This window comes from Centropristis striata, chromosome 15, assembly GCF_030273125.1.
Source record: "Centropristis striata isolate RG_2023a ecotype Rhode Island chromosome 15, C.striata_1.0, whole genome shotgun sequence".
Taxonomy (NCBI): domain Eukaryota; kingdom Metazoa; phylum Chordata; class Actinopteri; order Perciformes; family Serranidae; genus Centropristis; species Centropristis striata.
This window is the reverse complement of record NC_081531.1, coordinates 37,185,751-37,203,183: the sequence shown is the minus strand read 5'-3', so window position 1 is coordinate 37,203,183 and position 17,433 is coordinate 37,185,751. Positions and strand designations below refer to the sequence as shown.

At 38.8% G+C, this 17,433-nt stretch overlaps 1 protein-coding gene and 1 long non-coding RNA gene across 2 annotated transcripts in view; one reads left to right on the top strand and one right to left on the bottom strand.

Moving 5' to 3' along the window:
• The window catches only part of rxfp2a (relaxin family peptide receptor 2a), a 51,387-nt gene that overhangs the window by 12,390 nt on the left and 21,564 nt on the right, over positions 1-17,433 (top strand). The window contains exons 5-11 of the mRNA XM_059351111.1: positions 4,043-4,114; positions 4,551-4,622; positions 5,007-5,078; positions 7,178-7,249; positions 9,293-9,367; positions 9,474-9,545; positions 14,964-15,035. Coding sequence (XP_059207094.1) covers positions 4,043-4,114; positions 4,551-4,622; positions 5,007-5,078; positions 7,178-7,249; positions 9,293-9,367; positions 9,474-9,545; positions 14,964-15,035 — 507 coding nt within the window. The remainder of the gene's footprint in view (positions 1-4,042; positions 4,115-4,550; positions 4,623-5,006; positions 5,079-7,177; positions 7,250-9,292; positions 9,368-9,473; positions 9,546-14,963; positions 15,036-17,433) is intronic.
• LOC131986478 (uncharacterized) lies at positions 603-2,166 on the bottom strand. The gene is made up of 3 exons (XR_009395700.1): positions 2,044-2,166; positions 1,892-1,946; positions 603-1,789 (listed from the first exon to the last, which is right to left on the bottom strand). It is a non-coding gene; the product is annotated as an uncharacterized LOC131986478 (long non-coding RNA).

Sequence of the window (17,433 nt, the reverse complement as noted above, 5' to 3'; positions counted from 1 at the left end):
GTTCTTATTTTCGATTTATGACAGTAAAACAGATGGTGATGGGTTTTTTATTATGTTCAACTCCTTAAGTTTAAACAAAAACCTGCTCCCTTAAAAATTAATCAATCTTGACGAGGAGTCAACAAGTTCTAAGTTTTATTCTCTTTCTTGATCAGAAGAAAACAGAAAGACAACCAGCTGACTTCCAAGAAGGTTTCCTCTCGTTTTCTGGCTCGGCGTGTCTGTTTGTCTTGACTTCCTGTCAGAAACTTACAGAGAATGTACTGGCCTGGTTTCTAGAAACATGATGGAAGGATGCAGCACGCGCCAAGAAATAAAAAATAAATCCCTTTGGATGTTAAAGCAGATCAGAATCTCAGACTGATGTTCACTTTCACTTCAGTGGACCATATTTACCTTCAGCACTCATTTAATGAACCCACAGTTAACTAAATAAACAGCTGACATTTAGAAACTCATTACAGATAATTGAGAAGTATTTTAATTGGTTTTATGGCAACAAACAAGAGTGTAATACTAAATTGAAGATTAAGCAATCAGGCTTCAAAAAAGAGTTTCAGACGCAGAGAAAGATGAATGTGATTATTATTATTATTATTACACATCCATTGACTCTTTATTATGTTCCCGTACAAACTCCTTTGTTGAAAAATTTCATTATAATAAATTATGTTTGATGAAAAACATATTTGCAAAAAGTCTGAACAGCAGTCAAACAAGAATTTATCACTGTCTGCGTAAACATAAACAGAAAAAAAGCCTCTAAAGTAAACTTTTTATTTATATTACTCTGCATTCATGTTGTTGGAATATTTGGAAAATTAAGTTCCAAGCTGGGAAAATTAAGTTAATGTATATTTAACAACAACTGAACTGACATCAACAGTTGATGTCATACAGAAAGGTTGTGTAATGATAAATAATATACCTTCATTCACTTATTTCATAAACATTTAAATTGTAACTGTCCATGTAGAGTGAACTAGATTAGTTTAAAAAAATATATGTCTAAAGAAGTTAGAGCGTTTTCAGAAAGTTATTTTCCAGAAATGTACTTTATTATTTATTTAAAGTGCTGTATTTAAATTACTTTTATTACAAATATAAACCATAACATGGAAGTTGAAATCAGTAAATTAATATAAATAACTTTTTTTAGAGGATTATTCAATTACTTAATGGTCATTGATTTTAAATTACCATGAATTCTACATAGAAATACAATAAACCATACTGCTGAATGTAAAATTAAGGCATATTTTATATTATGTATTATCCATAATTTAAAGAAATTATCTGGAAAATAAATATGATTACATTTTTATGCCAAATACAAAGACATTTTTTGTCATATTGTTAAATAGGTGCACAATATTAACAGGGATATGACCTTAATGGGATAAAAAGGCATTTTTCATTAAATCTTGACTTTAATCCTGATTTTGGTAGTTTTAGAGAATAAAGAGCAATAAAATACAACAGAAGAAGAAGAAGAAGAGCTTTCCTCCTCTGGAACCAGACCAGAGCACATGATGCATTCAGGCTCTCCAGGTTTTATCATGATGTTTTTATAACGGCTGCTGAATCATCCGTCTTAAACTCAACCAGGAACAGAGTCGGTCATCACCAGCCGGTTCTCTCTGCCAGGAACTTTATGTCCCTCTGTGAATCTTCAGCTCCATCTCTCTTCTTGAACCTGGAGATTCCTCTGGTGAACCATTTCCACCAGGAAAGCTTCCTTCATGTCCCAGTTTTCTTTCTGGAGTTCTTATCTTCAAGCCGTGTCAATCTGAATTTTAAAAACACGAATGTAAAATTTATCAAAGGTCAAAATCTGTATTTATGAGAAGACGTGGAAAGAAAATTATAATTTCTCCACCTGGGAACACACCTGATGATAATGATAATGATGATGATCTTAAAAGACTTCTGTTGGAGTCCAGCTGCTGTCAAACAGGAGATCCTTTCATCCTTCTGTTCGTCCAGGAACTTTAAATGTGTTTAACAAATTCTAGAAATTATACGAATATAACCTTTTGTTACCTTTTCAGCTGGAGCGTTACCTGCAACACAACACAAGAAAATATATAAAAACTATGCTGGCGTATTAGGGCCGCTGTTGGTAAAAATATAATAATAATAATAATAATAGTGTGTGTGTGTGTGTGTGTGTGTGTGTGTAGTGGACCCTTTCTGAGCCTCTTAGAACAGTTCTTCACTAGGTGGTTCAGGTCTCTGAGGGGTTTTGGCCCATTCTTCCGTTGCAGATTGTTCCAGCTGGTCCAGATTGGTGGTTTCCCAGCAGAGACATTGACTTTGAGAACAGATTCTCAGTAGGACTGAGGTCTGGGCTCTGTCAGGCCCCTCCTGGACCTGGTTTTGGTATCCTTAAGAAACCGTTGAACCCATTTTGAGGCGTTTTGGGTCTTTGTCTTGTTGGAAGAGCCAGCGACGAGCTGAGGATAGACGACCAGCAGACTTCTGCATATTATCCCTCAAAATGTCAACATCATGTTCTTTTTCCATGAAGCCATGCAGCCCAACAAGGCTCCCAGTTGCCCCAGCATGATGCTCCACCACCATGTTTCACTGGGAACTGTGTTGTTAGGGTGGAGGCCTCTCCCTTTCTCCACCAAACATCACCAACATCCATCCAAACAGTTCCAGTTTAGTCTCATCAGACTTCCAAAACTCTTCTTTACCTTTCAAATGTTCGTGGGCCAACCTCAGTCTGGCTTGGATGTGCCGTTGTTCAGTAAAGGGTTCTTCTTGGACGAAGGCCCTGAAGGCACCACGATGGAGAGCCCTCTGCTCCTCCTCAGCTCCAGGAGAGACCAGGTCTGAGACAGACAGACAGACAGACAGACAGACCGACCGACCAATGGGGGGATCAGGTCTGCAACAGTCCTCTTCACAGCTGTTGGTTCTTGCTGACTTCTCTGACTAGTTTCCTCTCCAGAGATCCTGATATCTTTCTCTAACGTCCTCGTCCAGCTTGGTTTGTCTCAGTTTGTCTTCTTGTTCTTTGTAATGATGCAACGTACGGTTGTTGTGGGGACAGTGAAGCGTTTTAATAGTAGTCTAGCCCCGCCCCTTACCTCCACCTCCACTAGTGCTGTTCTGAGGTCTTTAGTCTGAGGCATGGTGGCTGAAGCCATTCCCCCTCAATGATGTGTTCAGGTGCCCTGTTCCTGCACTCCTTAATGCTGATTGAATGTTCAGGTGTTCTTAATCAGCCAGTTGGCTGCACAGGTGTTGTTTAAAGCTGATTGGTTCATTAGGCCTGTTTTGAAAGCAGTAACTCACATTTTAATGACCATTTCATCAAGGGGGCTAATATTGTTGACCACCCCATTTTTCACTTTAGTTGATATAAAGCAAGCCTAAAATATTATTTTATATTCCAAAATGTTCCAAAAGCTACTAAAAGCACTGGTGAATGTTTGATAATATCAGATTTATCTGGGATATATAATATTGGGAAGTATTTGAGGAGAATGTTCCATCATTGGACTGTATCTGTGTCTTGATATGAAAGCTCACTGTTGATATAAAGAACATAAAAAGCTGCTGTTTTTATTGCCCTTTCTCACTATTTGCTTCCACTTTGTGGTGCATGATGATGCTGTACAATTTTATTACCAATATGTTCATAAATCCTATATGTGTTTAATTAAGGCGTGTGTTATTATATTTTGGTTAAATTACCTCATTTTTGCTGCTAATGGTGTGACCTGCTGTTCAGTAACAGACATAAATGTAATATTATGACTGGAAAGTATAATTAGAAATTAAAATAAAGATGCTTTTAATTAATTCTAACGTCATTTTTGGGCTGTTTAAGACATTTGGTGCCAGCAGCAAGTGTTTCTGTCTCTTACTAACCTTTCAGCTTGTAGAACAGGAAACCTTTTCTGACTTTGACAGATGTTGCTTCTATTATGATTCAGTTTTTATGTGATTGTGGAGCATAATGCTGCAGACTTCATCCTCTCTCTCTCTCTCTGTCTCTCTCTCTCTCTCTCTCTGGGTTTTGTTTCAGGTCTCTGAGGAGCAATCAGATCCGAGTGTTGTCAGATTATGTTTTCTCAGAATACTCTTCTCTGCAGAGACTGTGAGTATTTTTATGTTTCCAGACTCTTCCATCATTTGTGTTTTTACATTCAGTGTGTGAGACAGAAGACTGTCCTACAACGTAAAAAAGAAAACATGAATGAATTATTAAATGCAAAACTGTTTAGCATATAATCTAAAATAGGAAAGATACATTATATACAGTATATAGACAAAAGTAGACGTCTTTATACCATCTTTATGCCTCCGTTCAGAGCCAGAGAGAAAAGCTTATAATAATTATATTTTAGCATTATTAATATCATTTGGGTTGAAGAGCTTCTACATACTGCTGCATTAACCATTACAGAAACGTATTTGTTCAATACTTGTCCATATAATCCTGCCTGGATTATTTGTCCCGAGCCAGTAAACACAGAAATATGAGGTCAGTTAGAGTTTTGGATTAATTATAATTAGTATTTCTCTTTTCTCAGGTTTCTACAAAACAACAGCCTCCAGTTCATTTCCAAACATGCGTTCAGTGGCCTGTTCAGTCTGAAGAGACTGTAAGTTCCCTGCTCTCTTCATTCATTACTTTAAACCACACCAAGTCTCCAGTGGATTTCAAACGCATGTTTTCTTTTTCTTTTTTTAAATGCAAAAAATATAATGTTTATCATGGAAAAAAACTGTAAAAACTGGCATTTTTTCATTTAACTTATTTATGATTTAGTATGTGAAATGTAAAAAAAAATGTTGAAAAAATGGCCATTACAGCTTGTCTTACGATGTCAGAATAAAGGCTCAGATATATTAATTTTCCTGTGATGCATCTATGAATGAAAAGCTGCCAATCCTGATTGTTTAGCCTTTTTTATTATTATTTTGTTATTGTTTGTAATATTATCTTATATTTGAGAGTAAGAGAAACTACACTCTGTTTCTCTCAGGTTCCTCAGTGAGAACTTCATAATCTCTCTTAGTCCTGGTGTGTTCAGGGACCTCCATCAGCTGGAATGGCTGTGAGTAACACACACACACACACACACACACACACACACACACACACACACACACACACGCACACACGCACACACACACACACACACACACACACACAGCAGGGTGCGACTCTGTTGGTTGCAAAAAGAAGTCCGTTTGTGTGAAAGTCAACAGGAAAATGATTTCTGACCTCAGTAAACATTCTCATAATGAGTTTAATTCTATTCTATAATTCTACTCCAATGCAGCATTATGTTTATTTTGTAACGGTTAAACCCAGTCATTGCCCTAAAACTGATGATTTACATTATGGGGACTTGGATTTTGTCCCCTTAAGGAAGGTAAGTCCCCACAACATGACTGTTTAAAAAGATCCCAAGTCCCCAGTTTGGCCTTAAACCAAGATTGCAAAGGGAAAAATCTCAAGGCAGCATTCTGGGGACATTTGTTTTGTCCCCATAAAGAAGGTGAGTCCCCATAATATGATTGTGTAAACAGATGTAAGTCCCCACAATGTGAGTAAAACACATGAGACCATTACTGTGATGTGTGCTTCCTGTCAGTTTGTACTAATGTAGTTAGAAGAACACAGTGTGATGCTGGAACATCCAACATCACAGTTCTGTTGTTCATTACAGTCTTTACGGGGACTCGTGCTCTTTTACAGTGTGTGACTGTGTGTTGTCCAGTTTTATTAAAGTGAGATATGAACCAAACATTCTTCTGGGAGCCTGAAGGTGATTGATGTGCAGAAACTCATCTCTGCGGGTGGAGGATGCTGCTAGAGTTACAGTTTGTCCATAAATGTTGTTCAGCTGTGTTTTAATTTCCCCGTGGAATCCAATTTGACTCAACGTACCAAAGCAGAGAAATAAATGAGTGTAAATCTAATAAGGTCAAGAGCTTCAGGAAGTGGAATAGTTTGGTTATTGATCAAGAGTTTTAAAGTGTTTAAGGCCTGCAGCAGGAGAAGTATTCTCATACTAGAGTGTAAATAATACGGGATATTTTGAGATGGATATCTATTTTAGAGACGGATTTGCTGATATGGTGGTCGTACATTTTTGAGTTGGGAAGAATTTGCCTTTTTATGTGGATTGGGCACCAATTTTGCACAGATATGAGTGTGCAAACATTTTCTTTTTCCGTACAAAATCAGAGTTTCCCCAAGCTTCTCTCCCACGGAAATCCAATCTGAAAACATCTCCTGGTTGGTTGTTCTGTCATATTACATCCATGTGTGATTACATAGTTTTATTACAAACACTTCCTCTGCTGGCTCGCTCCAGTTTTACCCTGAACAGCAGACATGCACAGTGTCTCAAACACCAGAAAACAGCAACACAATGGACAGAAACAGCAAACAAATACACTTTTAGCAAGCAAGCAAAGCTGTATTTATATATATATATATATATATATATATATATATATATATATATATATATATATATTTAGCACATTTAACTGGAGGTGGAAGCACAACATGATGTTATCTGGATGTTGTATCAAAAATTACTAATTTAAAAAACTTAAAATACTTGACTTGACTTTAAAACATTAAACGAAAGAGTAAAAACTTAAGATAATAATTCAGACATGCATTAAAAGGAAGAGAACAAGTCAGTGACATAATGATTAGGAGCCACATTTGACCAATAAAAGCGATAAGATATGCGAACAAGAGCCAATAAAAAGAGTGAGAATAAAATAACTTGCATTCAATTATAGAGATGTAAACATGAGCTGAAACAAACCGAAATAGAAACACATTTCTGAATTGTTTCTTGTTAACTTTGACTCCTCCAGGAACGGTTTGACATTTAGGAAAGTACACTTGTTGGCTTTCTTAACTGAGTCTGAGTTAGACCATAGACTGTCTATTAATAAGAGTCAGACCAACAGAATAGCCTTGAACATGTCAACCATCAGTCATCAGTCATCAGTTAAAGGTTTTATAGTAATAAGAAGGTATTATTATTATTATTTACCCTTCAGACTGAACCAGGCTCGCTATATTTCCTTGTTTGCAGCTTTTAATCCTTGGAAAGAGAGCTACATTTTCCTAAATGTTGATTTATTCTTTTAACAACAGTAACTAACTGCTTCTTTGTGGCAGGATGTTGGATCACAACCCGCTGAGCATCTTGTCCCAGGACTCCTTCATGGGGCTCAGCTCCCTCATCTACCTGTGAGTTCCACTCGCTTTTGCTTAAAAAATCTCTTTGTTTTAGTGTCGACTGATCCTGGAACTTCTCCTCAAGCATTTTCATTCTTGTCAGTTGTCTGTTCAGTAAGCCGTGCACGGTGAATGTCCAATATTATATATATATATATATATATTATATATATATTATATATTTCACACCTCGGTTCATGCTCAGTCATGTCTTTGTGGTGTAAAGGTCAAAGACTGAGTCTTAACATAAATGTTATTCTCTCCTGACATTTTTCTTATTTTGTAAGCAATAATTAACTTTAGTAGCTATAATCTTCTCTTCTCAAATTCACAACCATACTTATCCTGTTCACCTTTTATTTCTCTCTTTATCTTTCTCTCTCTGTTTTCCGTCTTCTCTGCACACAAAAGGTTCCATTTCAATAATAGCCTTTTAATGTTCATGCCTGAACGATAAAAGCCTTTTTATAGGCTTCTCTCTTGGTTTCTCCATTAATCTGTGAGTAAAGTCTCTACTTTGTCTCTCCTCACTTTGTCTGAAGTGTAGCCACATGGAAAATCTATTTTTATATCTTAATGCTGACTTTTAAATATCCTTAAAAGATTGCAGGTTAATCCCATTAACTACAAATGATATACTTGTGTGTTGAGAGTGATTTCATGCCTTCCTGGAAAACAATTAAGTTTATTTACTTGCTTGCAGAAACTTAAAAAGTGACTTACAAACAACTGGGATAGGATCATTTCAGTGAAGAATTTATTTGTTTGCTGCGGAGCACTACATCAGAGATTTGGATCGGGAATCAAAAGGCATCTTCAGTTGATGACCAACATAAACGAAGAAGTATAAATAATTAATTTGGCAAGAAAAAGCCACTTATCTTTTATCTTTCCTTTGGCAATAAAAGATTTGCAGATTGGCTGCCAAGTTTGAAGTTACAGATGTTGGAGGAATAAAAACAGTCACATGAAATAAACCGTCTCACTGTATCTCAGAGTTAAAATAAGGAAAATCAAAAAGATAGTAACCATTCAAATATTGCACTCATAGTCGTTCAGCTCTGGTTTTTACTAACCTGCAGCCACGTTCAGGGTCTGTGGGTTTTATCAGCATCAGGACTGAGATCAGCAGAGATCTGGACAGAGTTGCATTTCAAAGCACCTCAAAATGTGGTTTGGATCTAATTTTCAAAAATCACATTTAACCCTCTGAAACCAAAAAACTTTTACTGGCCCTTTTTACATTTTGACCTTGTTTCTTCACTGCAATAATTAAGTCCTGCAGCTTTATGGGATCAGCACAATAACGGCAAGAACTTTTCCAAATGTTGGGGAAAACCTCCAGATATTCTACATGTTGAAGTATTTGCATGTTTCCAGCCTCTCCTGTCGATAGATTTTTAGTGAATATTTGTCACGTGACCGTTCATCTCAGCAGAATAAATCGTGTCTTCATAGTGTCGCTCTGGAGCAGAATTTAATGTTTTTAACAGGATCTAGTTATTCCAAAACGTTTATTTTGGGCAGCGTTTTAAATGTAGAAAACAGTGATTTTGACAAAAATTATTAAAATTCTATACTTTGCTTTGGTTACTTTTTCTAACTGAAACTTTTATAGCCTATGATGTGTTCAAGGACTGTCGGAAAGTTCAGACTCAAATTATAAAAATAACAGTTTCTTCTCAGGACAATTTTTTTAATAGAAAACATTCTTTTCATGTGTTTCATATGTCTTTTAATGTGGTTATTTGCTGTCAAGACTTAAAACGATGATAAAATGGTGTTGTCTGATCAAGGCCTTGAATACTTGGATGATTTAGAGTCAATGAATAAAGTTTTAGTCATTAAAAATATGGACATTTGCCCAGACGATGGCTGATGAAATGATCACACAGATGAATCTGGACATTTAATTTCCTGTTGTCTGACTTGATCAGTCACTGCGTTTCTGTGTTTTGGCCTTTCATCGTCATCGGTTGTTTTTCTAGTTTCAGGTCCTCTGTGCTGGCGGAGCTCTGGATCACAGGTTTCTTGTTGTTTTGTTTCCTCCGTCAGGTCGATGGTGGGCACGTCGCTGCAGCAGCTTCCTCACCCGAGCTTCTGCCAACACATGCCGTCCCTGGACTGGCTGTGAGTCTGTTAGTGTGAATGAGTTCAGACAGACGGACGGATGTGTGTTAAAACCAATGTTAACCAGAGGTGACAGCGGCGGCTGAACTCTTTTTTCTGTTCTCAGGGATCTCGAGGGGAACCAGATTCAAACTCTCAACTACTCCATCTTGAAGACCTGCAGCAAGCTTGAAGTTCTGTGAGTATTCCACCTTAATAAAATACTAAAACACAATCCCTCTGCACAAAAAAATAACTACAAATTAGGTTTCCTGAGTTGCATCAGACATTCATTCAGCATTTTCCTTTTGTCTTTACAAACAAATCTAAATGTCAAAATGCTCCAACTGCATTCAGCCATGTGCAACATTTTAACTCCTAAACTAATATATTATCCCCCAAAATGTCTGGCAGTATTTGGTACCTTAAACTCTCTTGAACTTCATTTACATTTTTATTTCCAATTCATGTAGTTAGTTGATGAGTTGGATGTGGCAGCCCTGTGGCCAGAAGAGATTCTGCTGCCAGAGCTCTCAGAAAGATGGAGTAGCACTTCACCAGAGTTATAAAAACAGCTTCCTCTTCCTTTGAAACCCACACAGCTTTTTATTATGTTTAAAGTTGCAGGATTAAGTGCATGTTGGTTGCCATCACTTGACATGAGGACAGAGCAACCACCCTGATTACAAAGGTTATTAAAAACATCAATATTTTTTTTTCCTGAATTGGATGCATTCTGTTATTATTAAAGTTTTATAAAACATACAAATATTTTAGTGAATTTGAGATGTAGGGCTCTCTGTCTCCAACTAGACTCTTCTTCTCTAGTTCCTCCAAACTCCTTCTGATCTGCTGACTGAAGACTCTTCACTGAACACGTTCACATCATCTGCACACATAACAATGAATCATTTAATTAAAAAAAACTGTTCACACTGTCTTCACACACTAGTTATAATCTCTTCTGTCCTGATGTCCCAACCTGAACCACAGACTGTATAAACCTGAACCACAGACTGTATAAACCTGAACCACAGACTGTATAAACCTGAACCACAGACTCTATAAACCTGAACCATAGACTGTATAAACCTGAACCATAGACTGTATAAACCTGAACCATAGACAGTATAAACCTGAACCATAGACTGTATAAACCTGAACCATAGACTGTATAAACCTGAACCATAGACGGTATAAACCTGAACCATAGACTGTATAAACCTGAACCATGGACTGTATAAACCTGAACCATAGACTGTATAAACCTGAACCACAGACTGTATAAACCTGAACCATAGACGGTATAAACCTGAACATGGCTCTGAGTCATGCTGACTCATCTGTGCCTGTTGTATGAACTCTCAGATGTCACTTTGGATAAAAGCGTATAAATAAATGCTTAACGACATTGTAGAATTGTAGGACGTAACGACATTGTTAAAATAATTGCAATATAATAATTTCTTACTCAGTATCTTGAAATATATGTAAACATATACTGAAGATGTAATAGATACATAGAAGGTGCAAAAATCTAAACAATCTAACAAAGTCAAAAGTGATGTGAACAATTATGATTTATTTTACAACAACAAAAGAAAGACAGCTGGTTAGCACCTGAAGGAACCAGGAAGGAAAACACACAAACAGTCTCTGGAAGCTAACAGGGAACTGAACAGTGTTTTACATGTAAAAACACACAGAGGGAGCGTTAACTTCATTCTCTGGTCTGGACATCATTACTCCAACATATCTTTACATAGTAAACAGTTGTTTAATGTTCTGAGGCTGGTCCAGCCCCTTCTAGTCAGCTGTTAGCAACACGACATGCAGCTGTGTTAACAGCTGTGTTTAGCCTCAAACTAGTTAGCAAGTCAGCACCGAAGTTCAAACATGAAACAGTTCAAGAGATTCACTAAAAATAATGCATGAAGCCTCGGCTCATGGTGGGTCCTGAGAAGCTCTATGAAGCTCTGTGTAGCTCTGTGAAGCTCTATGAAGCTCTATGAAGCTCTGTGATCTCTGGAGACTCAGAGGTATATAAACACAATCTGGTTTTGATGTTCCCTTGATGTCCTGTTTCACTTCACCCAGTATGAGTAATGATGGACTCTTCTTATTTCCTCCACTGGAAGCCGTCCTGCAGAGCTTGGTCAGCTTTATTTCATTCAATCATTCACAGACCAACTGCATCTAAACTGATTTATTTCCAGTTATTCTCCATCTCTCACACGCACGCACATACAGTTGTCTACTTTAATCAGTTTTATTAACGAGCATAAAATAAAAAACCGCCGTTCGGCTCTGTTCCATCATTTAACTTAGAAACTTTAGAAAACGGTCAAACAAGGACACGGATAGCTTCTAAACATGTTGACGATCAATAACAGAAGAGACCTGCAGACCTTCCTGCACCAATCACTGATGAATTAATTATAGGTTTTATTTTAGCACTTTTCAAAACAAGAGGTAAAAAGTGTTTCTGCCAAAGCAGACGTATTAAAACAAGTTAGACAAGTAAGGAAAGAATTATTTGAATTTAAGTTATTAGAGCAGTATCAGAGCAGTATTAGAGCAGTATTAGAGCAGTATTAGAGCAGTATTAGAGCAGTATCAGAGCAGTATCAGAGCAGTATTAGAGCAGTATTAGAGCAGTATCAGAGCAGTATTAGAGCAGTATTAGAGCAGTATTAGAGCAGTATTAGAGCAGTATTAGAGCAGTATTAGAGCAGTATCAGAGCAGTATTAGAGCAGTATCAGAGCAGTATTAGAGCAGTATTAGAGCAGTATCAGAGCAGTATTAGAGCAGTATCAGAGCAGTATTAGAGCAGTATTAGAGCAGTATCAGAGCAGTATTAGAGCAGTATTAGAGCAGTATTAGAGCAGTATTAGAGCAGTATTAGAGCAGTATCAGAGCAGTATTAGAGCAGTATTAGAGCAGTATCAGAGCAGTATTAGAGCAGTATTAGAGCAGTATCAGAGCAGTATCAGAGCAGTATTAGAGCAGTATTAGAGCAGTATTAGAGCAGTATCAGAGCAGTATTAGAGCAGTATCAGAGCAGTATTAGAGCAGTATTAGAGCAGTATCAGAGCAGTATTAGAGCAGTATTAGAGCAGTATCAGAGCAGTATTAGAGCAGTATTAGAGCAGTATCAGAGCAGTATTAGAGCAGTATTAGAGCAGTATCAGAGCAGTATTAGAGCAGTATCAGAGCAGTATCAGAGCAGTATTAGAGCAGTATTAGAGCAGTATCAGAGCAGTATTAGAGCAGTATCAGAGCAGTATTAGAGCAGTATCAGAGCAGTATCAGAGCAGTATTAGAGCAGTATTAGAGCAGTATCAGAGCAGTATTAGAGCAGTATCAGAGCAGTATCAGAGCAGTATTAGAGCAGTATTAGAGCAGTATTAGAGCAGTATCAGAGCAGTATTAGAGCAGTATCAGAGCAGTATCAGAGCAGTATTAGAGCAGTATTAGAGCAGTATCAGAGCAGTATTAGAGCAGTATCAGAGCAGTATCAGAGCAGTATTAGAGCAGTATTAGAGCAGTATCAGAGCAGTATTAGAGCAGTATCAGAGCAGTATCAGAGCAGTATTAGAGCAGTATTAGAGCAGTATTAGAGCAGTATCAGAGCAGTATTAGAGCAGTATCAGAGCAGTATCAGAGCAGTATTAGAGCAGTATCAGAGCAGTATTAGAGCAGTATTAGAGCAGTATTAGAGCAGTATTAGAGCAGTATTAGAGCAGTATTAGAGCAGTATTAGAGCAGTATTAGAGCAGTATTAGAGCAGTATCAGAGCAGTATTAGAGCAGTATTAGAGCAGTATCAGAGCAGTATCAGAGCAGTATTAGAGCAGTATCAGAGCAGTATTAGAGCAGTATCAGAGCAGTATCAGAGCAGTATTAGAGCAGTATCAGAGCAGTATCAGAGCAGTATTAGAGCAGTATCAGAGCAGTATCAGAGCAGTATCAGAGCAGTATTAGAGCAGTATCAGAGCAGTATTAGAGCAGTATCAGAGCAGTATCAGAGCAGTATCAGAGCAGTATTAGAGGAGTATTAGAGCAGTATTAGAGGCAGACACACACACAAACACTCCTCTGGAAGCTAACAGGGAACTGAACAGTGTTTTAAATGTAAAAACACACAGAGGGAGCGTTAACTTCATTCTCTGGTCTGGACATCATTACTCCAACATATCTTTACATAGTAAACAGTTGTTTAATGTTCTGAGGCTGCTCCAGCCCCTTCTAGTCAGCTGTTAGCAACACGACATGCAGCTGTGTTAACAGCTGTGTTTAGCCTCAAACTAGTTAGCAAGTCAGCACCGAAGTTCAAACATGAAACAGTTCAAGAGATTCACTAAAAATAATGCATGAAGCCTCGGCTCATGGTGGGTCCTGGGAAGATCTATGAAGCTCTGTGTAGCTCTGTGAAGCTCTATGAAGCTCTGTGAAGCTCTGTGTAGCTCTGTGAAGCTCTATGAAGCTCTATGAAGCTCTATGAAGCTCTGTGTAGCTCTGCGAAGCTCTATGAAGCTCTATGAAGCTCTGTGATCTCTGGAGACTCAGAGGTATATAAACACAATCTGGTTTTGATGTTCCCTTGATGTCCTGTTTCACTTCACCCAGTATGAGTAATGATGGACTCTTCTTATTTCCTCCACTGGAAGCCGTCCTGCAGAGCTTGGTCAGCTTTATTTCATTCAATCATTCACAGACCAACTGCATCTAAACTGATTTATTTCCAGTTATTCTCCATCTCTCACACGCACGCACATACAGTTGTCTACTTTAATCAGTTTTATTAACGAGCATAAAATAAAAAACCGCCGTTCGGCTCTGTTCCATCATTTAACTTAGAAACTTTAGAAAACGGTCAAACAAGGACACGGATAGCTTCTAAACATGTTGACGATCAATAACAGAAGAGACCTGCAGACCTTCCTGCACCAATCACTGATGAATTAATTATAGGTTTTATTTTAGCACTTTTCAAAACAAGAGGTAAAAAGTGTTTCTGCCAAAGGAGACGTATTAAAACAAGTTAGACAAGTAAGGAAAGAATTATTTGAATTTAAGTTAAAATTAGGTTAATAAGTTAAGTTAATATTAGGTTAATAAGTTAAGTTAATATTAGGTTAATAAGTTAAGTTAATATTAGGTTAATAAGTTAAGTTAATATTAGGTTAATAAGTTAAGTTAAGTTAATATTAGGTTAATAAGTTAAGTTAAGTTAATATTAGGTTAATAAGTTAAGTTAATATTAGGTTAATAAGTTAAGTTAATATTAGGTTAATACGTTAAGTTAATATTAGGTTAATAAGTTAAGTTAATATTAGGTTAATACGTTAAGTTAATATTAGGTTAATAAGTTAAGTTAATATTAGGTTAATAAGTTAAGTTAAGTGCATTACATGTAGACTATAACAGTCAGAGATCAAACCACCGACCCTCTGATCATTGTGAGCCTCTCTAGCACCGTGAGCTGCTCTCACACATAAACCAACTCATGAATCACAGGAACTTTATCCACCAGATGCTTCCAGTCCAGCTGGATCCATGAAATGCTGAAAATCCACTTTGAAGCAGTTAGTGACTGCAGCTCTGTCCTGTTCAGGTTACTGATGGACAACCGGATCAGAAGAGTTCCTGAGAACACCTTCCAGTCTCTGTGGAAACTGGCTGAACTGTGAGTCACAGACAGTCTGTCACTATTATTCTGTGCACAGAGTTAATTCATTCTGCTTTAAATAAAAAGAGAGGTAAAGATCTGATCAAACACTTTTTGAGTGTTTGTTCATTCTCTGGAGGTGATGGAGTTTATTAATGCTGCTTTAGAATTGATTTTCCTTTTTTTAATTTTTAATTTAATAAATGTAAACCGCTTCAGTAGAGATCAGGTCAGAAGGACTCAACATTGTTTTTCGCAATTTATTGATCAAACAATGAGAACTGACATTTATATCCACGTCACATAGTCTGAGTGAGTTATGTTAAACAATGTTTTATTACAATATGAGCTGAATGGAAAACTAAGTTGAGCCTTAAATGGTTGAAAAATAACATTTATTAAGTTGTAATAATGTTTAACTCACTTTATGATTCATGAGTCCAGTTTTCTTCATGTTGATGATGTTAGTCAGTTCAGACTAGAGACCTGGAGCATCCAGACTAGAGACCTGGAGCATTAGACTAGAGACCTGGAGCATGCAGACTAGAGACCTGGAGCATCCAGACTAGAGACCTGGAGCATTCAGAGACTAGAGACCTGGAGCATTCAGACTAGAGACCTGGAGCATTAGACTAGAGACCTGGAGCATCCAGACTAGAGACCTGGAGCATCCAGACTAGAGACCTGGAGGATCCAGACTAGAGACCTGGAGCATTCAGACTAGAGACCTGGAGCATTCAGACTAGAGACCTGGAGCATCCAGACTAGAGACCTGGAGCATTCAGACTAGAGACCTGGAGCATCCAGACTAGAGACCTGGAGGATTCAGACTAGAGACCTGGAGCATTCAGACTAGAGACCTGGAGCATCCAGACTAGAGACCTGGAGCATCCAGACTAGAGACCTGGAGCATCCAGACTAGAGACCTGGAGGATTCAGACTAGAGACCTGGAGCATCCAGACTAGAGACCTGGAGGATCCAGACTAGAGACCTGGAGCATCCAGACTAGAGACCTGGGGCATCCAGACTAGAGACCTGGAGCATTCAGACTAGAGAACTGGAGCATCCAGACTAGAGACCTGGAGCATTCAGACTAGAGACCTGGAGCATCCAGACTAGAGACCTGGAGCATTCAGACTAGAGACCTGGAGCATCAAGACTAGAGACCTGGAGCATCCAGACTAGAGACCTGGAGCATCAAGACTAGAGACCTGGAGCATCCAGACTAGAGACCTGGAGCATCAAGACTAGAGACCTGGAGCATCCAGACTAGAGACCCTGAGCATCCAGACTAGAGACCTGGAGCATCAAGACTAGAGACCTGGAGCATCCAGACTAGAGACCTGGAGCATTCAGACTAGAGACCTGGAGCATCAGAGACTAGAGACCTGGAGCATTCAGACTAGAGACCTGGAGCATCCAGACTAGAGACCTGGAGCATTCAGACTAGAGACCTGGAGCATTCAGACTAGAGACCTGGAGCATCAAGACTAGAGACCTGGAGCATTCAGACTAGAGACCTGGAGCATCCAGACTAGAGACCTGGAGCATCCAGACTAGAGACCTGGAGCATTCAGACTAGAGACCTGGAGCATCCAGACTAGAGACCTGGAGGATTCAGACTAGAGACCTGGAGCATCCAGACTAGAGACCTGGAGGATCCAGACTAGAGACCTGGAGCATCCAGACTAGAGACCTGGAGGATCCAGACTAGAGACCTGGAGCATCCAGACTAGAGACCTGGAGCATCCAGACTAGAGACCTGGGGCATCCAGACTAGAGACCTGGAGCATTAGACTAGAGACCTGGAGCATCCAGACTAGAGACCTGGAGCATCCAGACTAGAGACCTGGAGGATCCAGACTAGAGACCTGGAGCATTCAGACTAGAGACCTGGAGCATTCAGACTAGAGACCTGGAGCATTCAGACTAGAGACCTGGAGCATCCAGACTAGAGACCTGGAGGATTCAGACTAGAGACCTGGAGCATTCAGACTAGAGACCTGGAGCATCCAGACTAGAGACCTGGAGGATTCAGACTAGAGACCTGGAGCATTCAGACTAGAGACCTGGAGCATCCAGACTAGAGACCTGGAGCATCCAGACTAGAGACCTGGAGCATCCAGACTAGAGACCTGGAGGATTCAGACTAGAGACCTGGAGCATCCAGACTAGAGACCTGGAGGATCCAGACTAGAGACCTGGAGCATCCAGACTAGAGACCTGGGGCATCCAGACTAGAGACCTGGAGCATTCAGACTAGAGAACTGGAGCATCCAGACTAGAGACCTGGAGCATTCAGACTAGAGACCTGGAGCATCCAGACTAGAGACCTGGAGCATTCAGACTAGAGACCTGGAGCATCAAGACTAGAGACCTGGAGCATCCAGACTAGAGACCTGGAGCATCAAGACT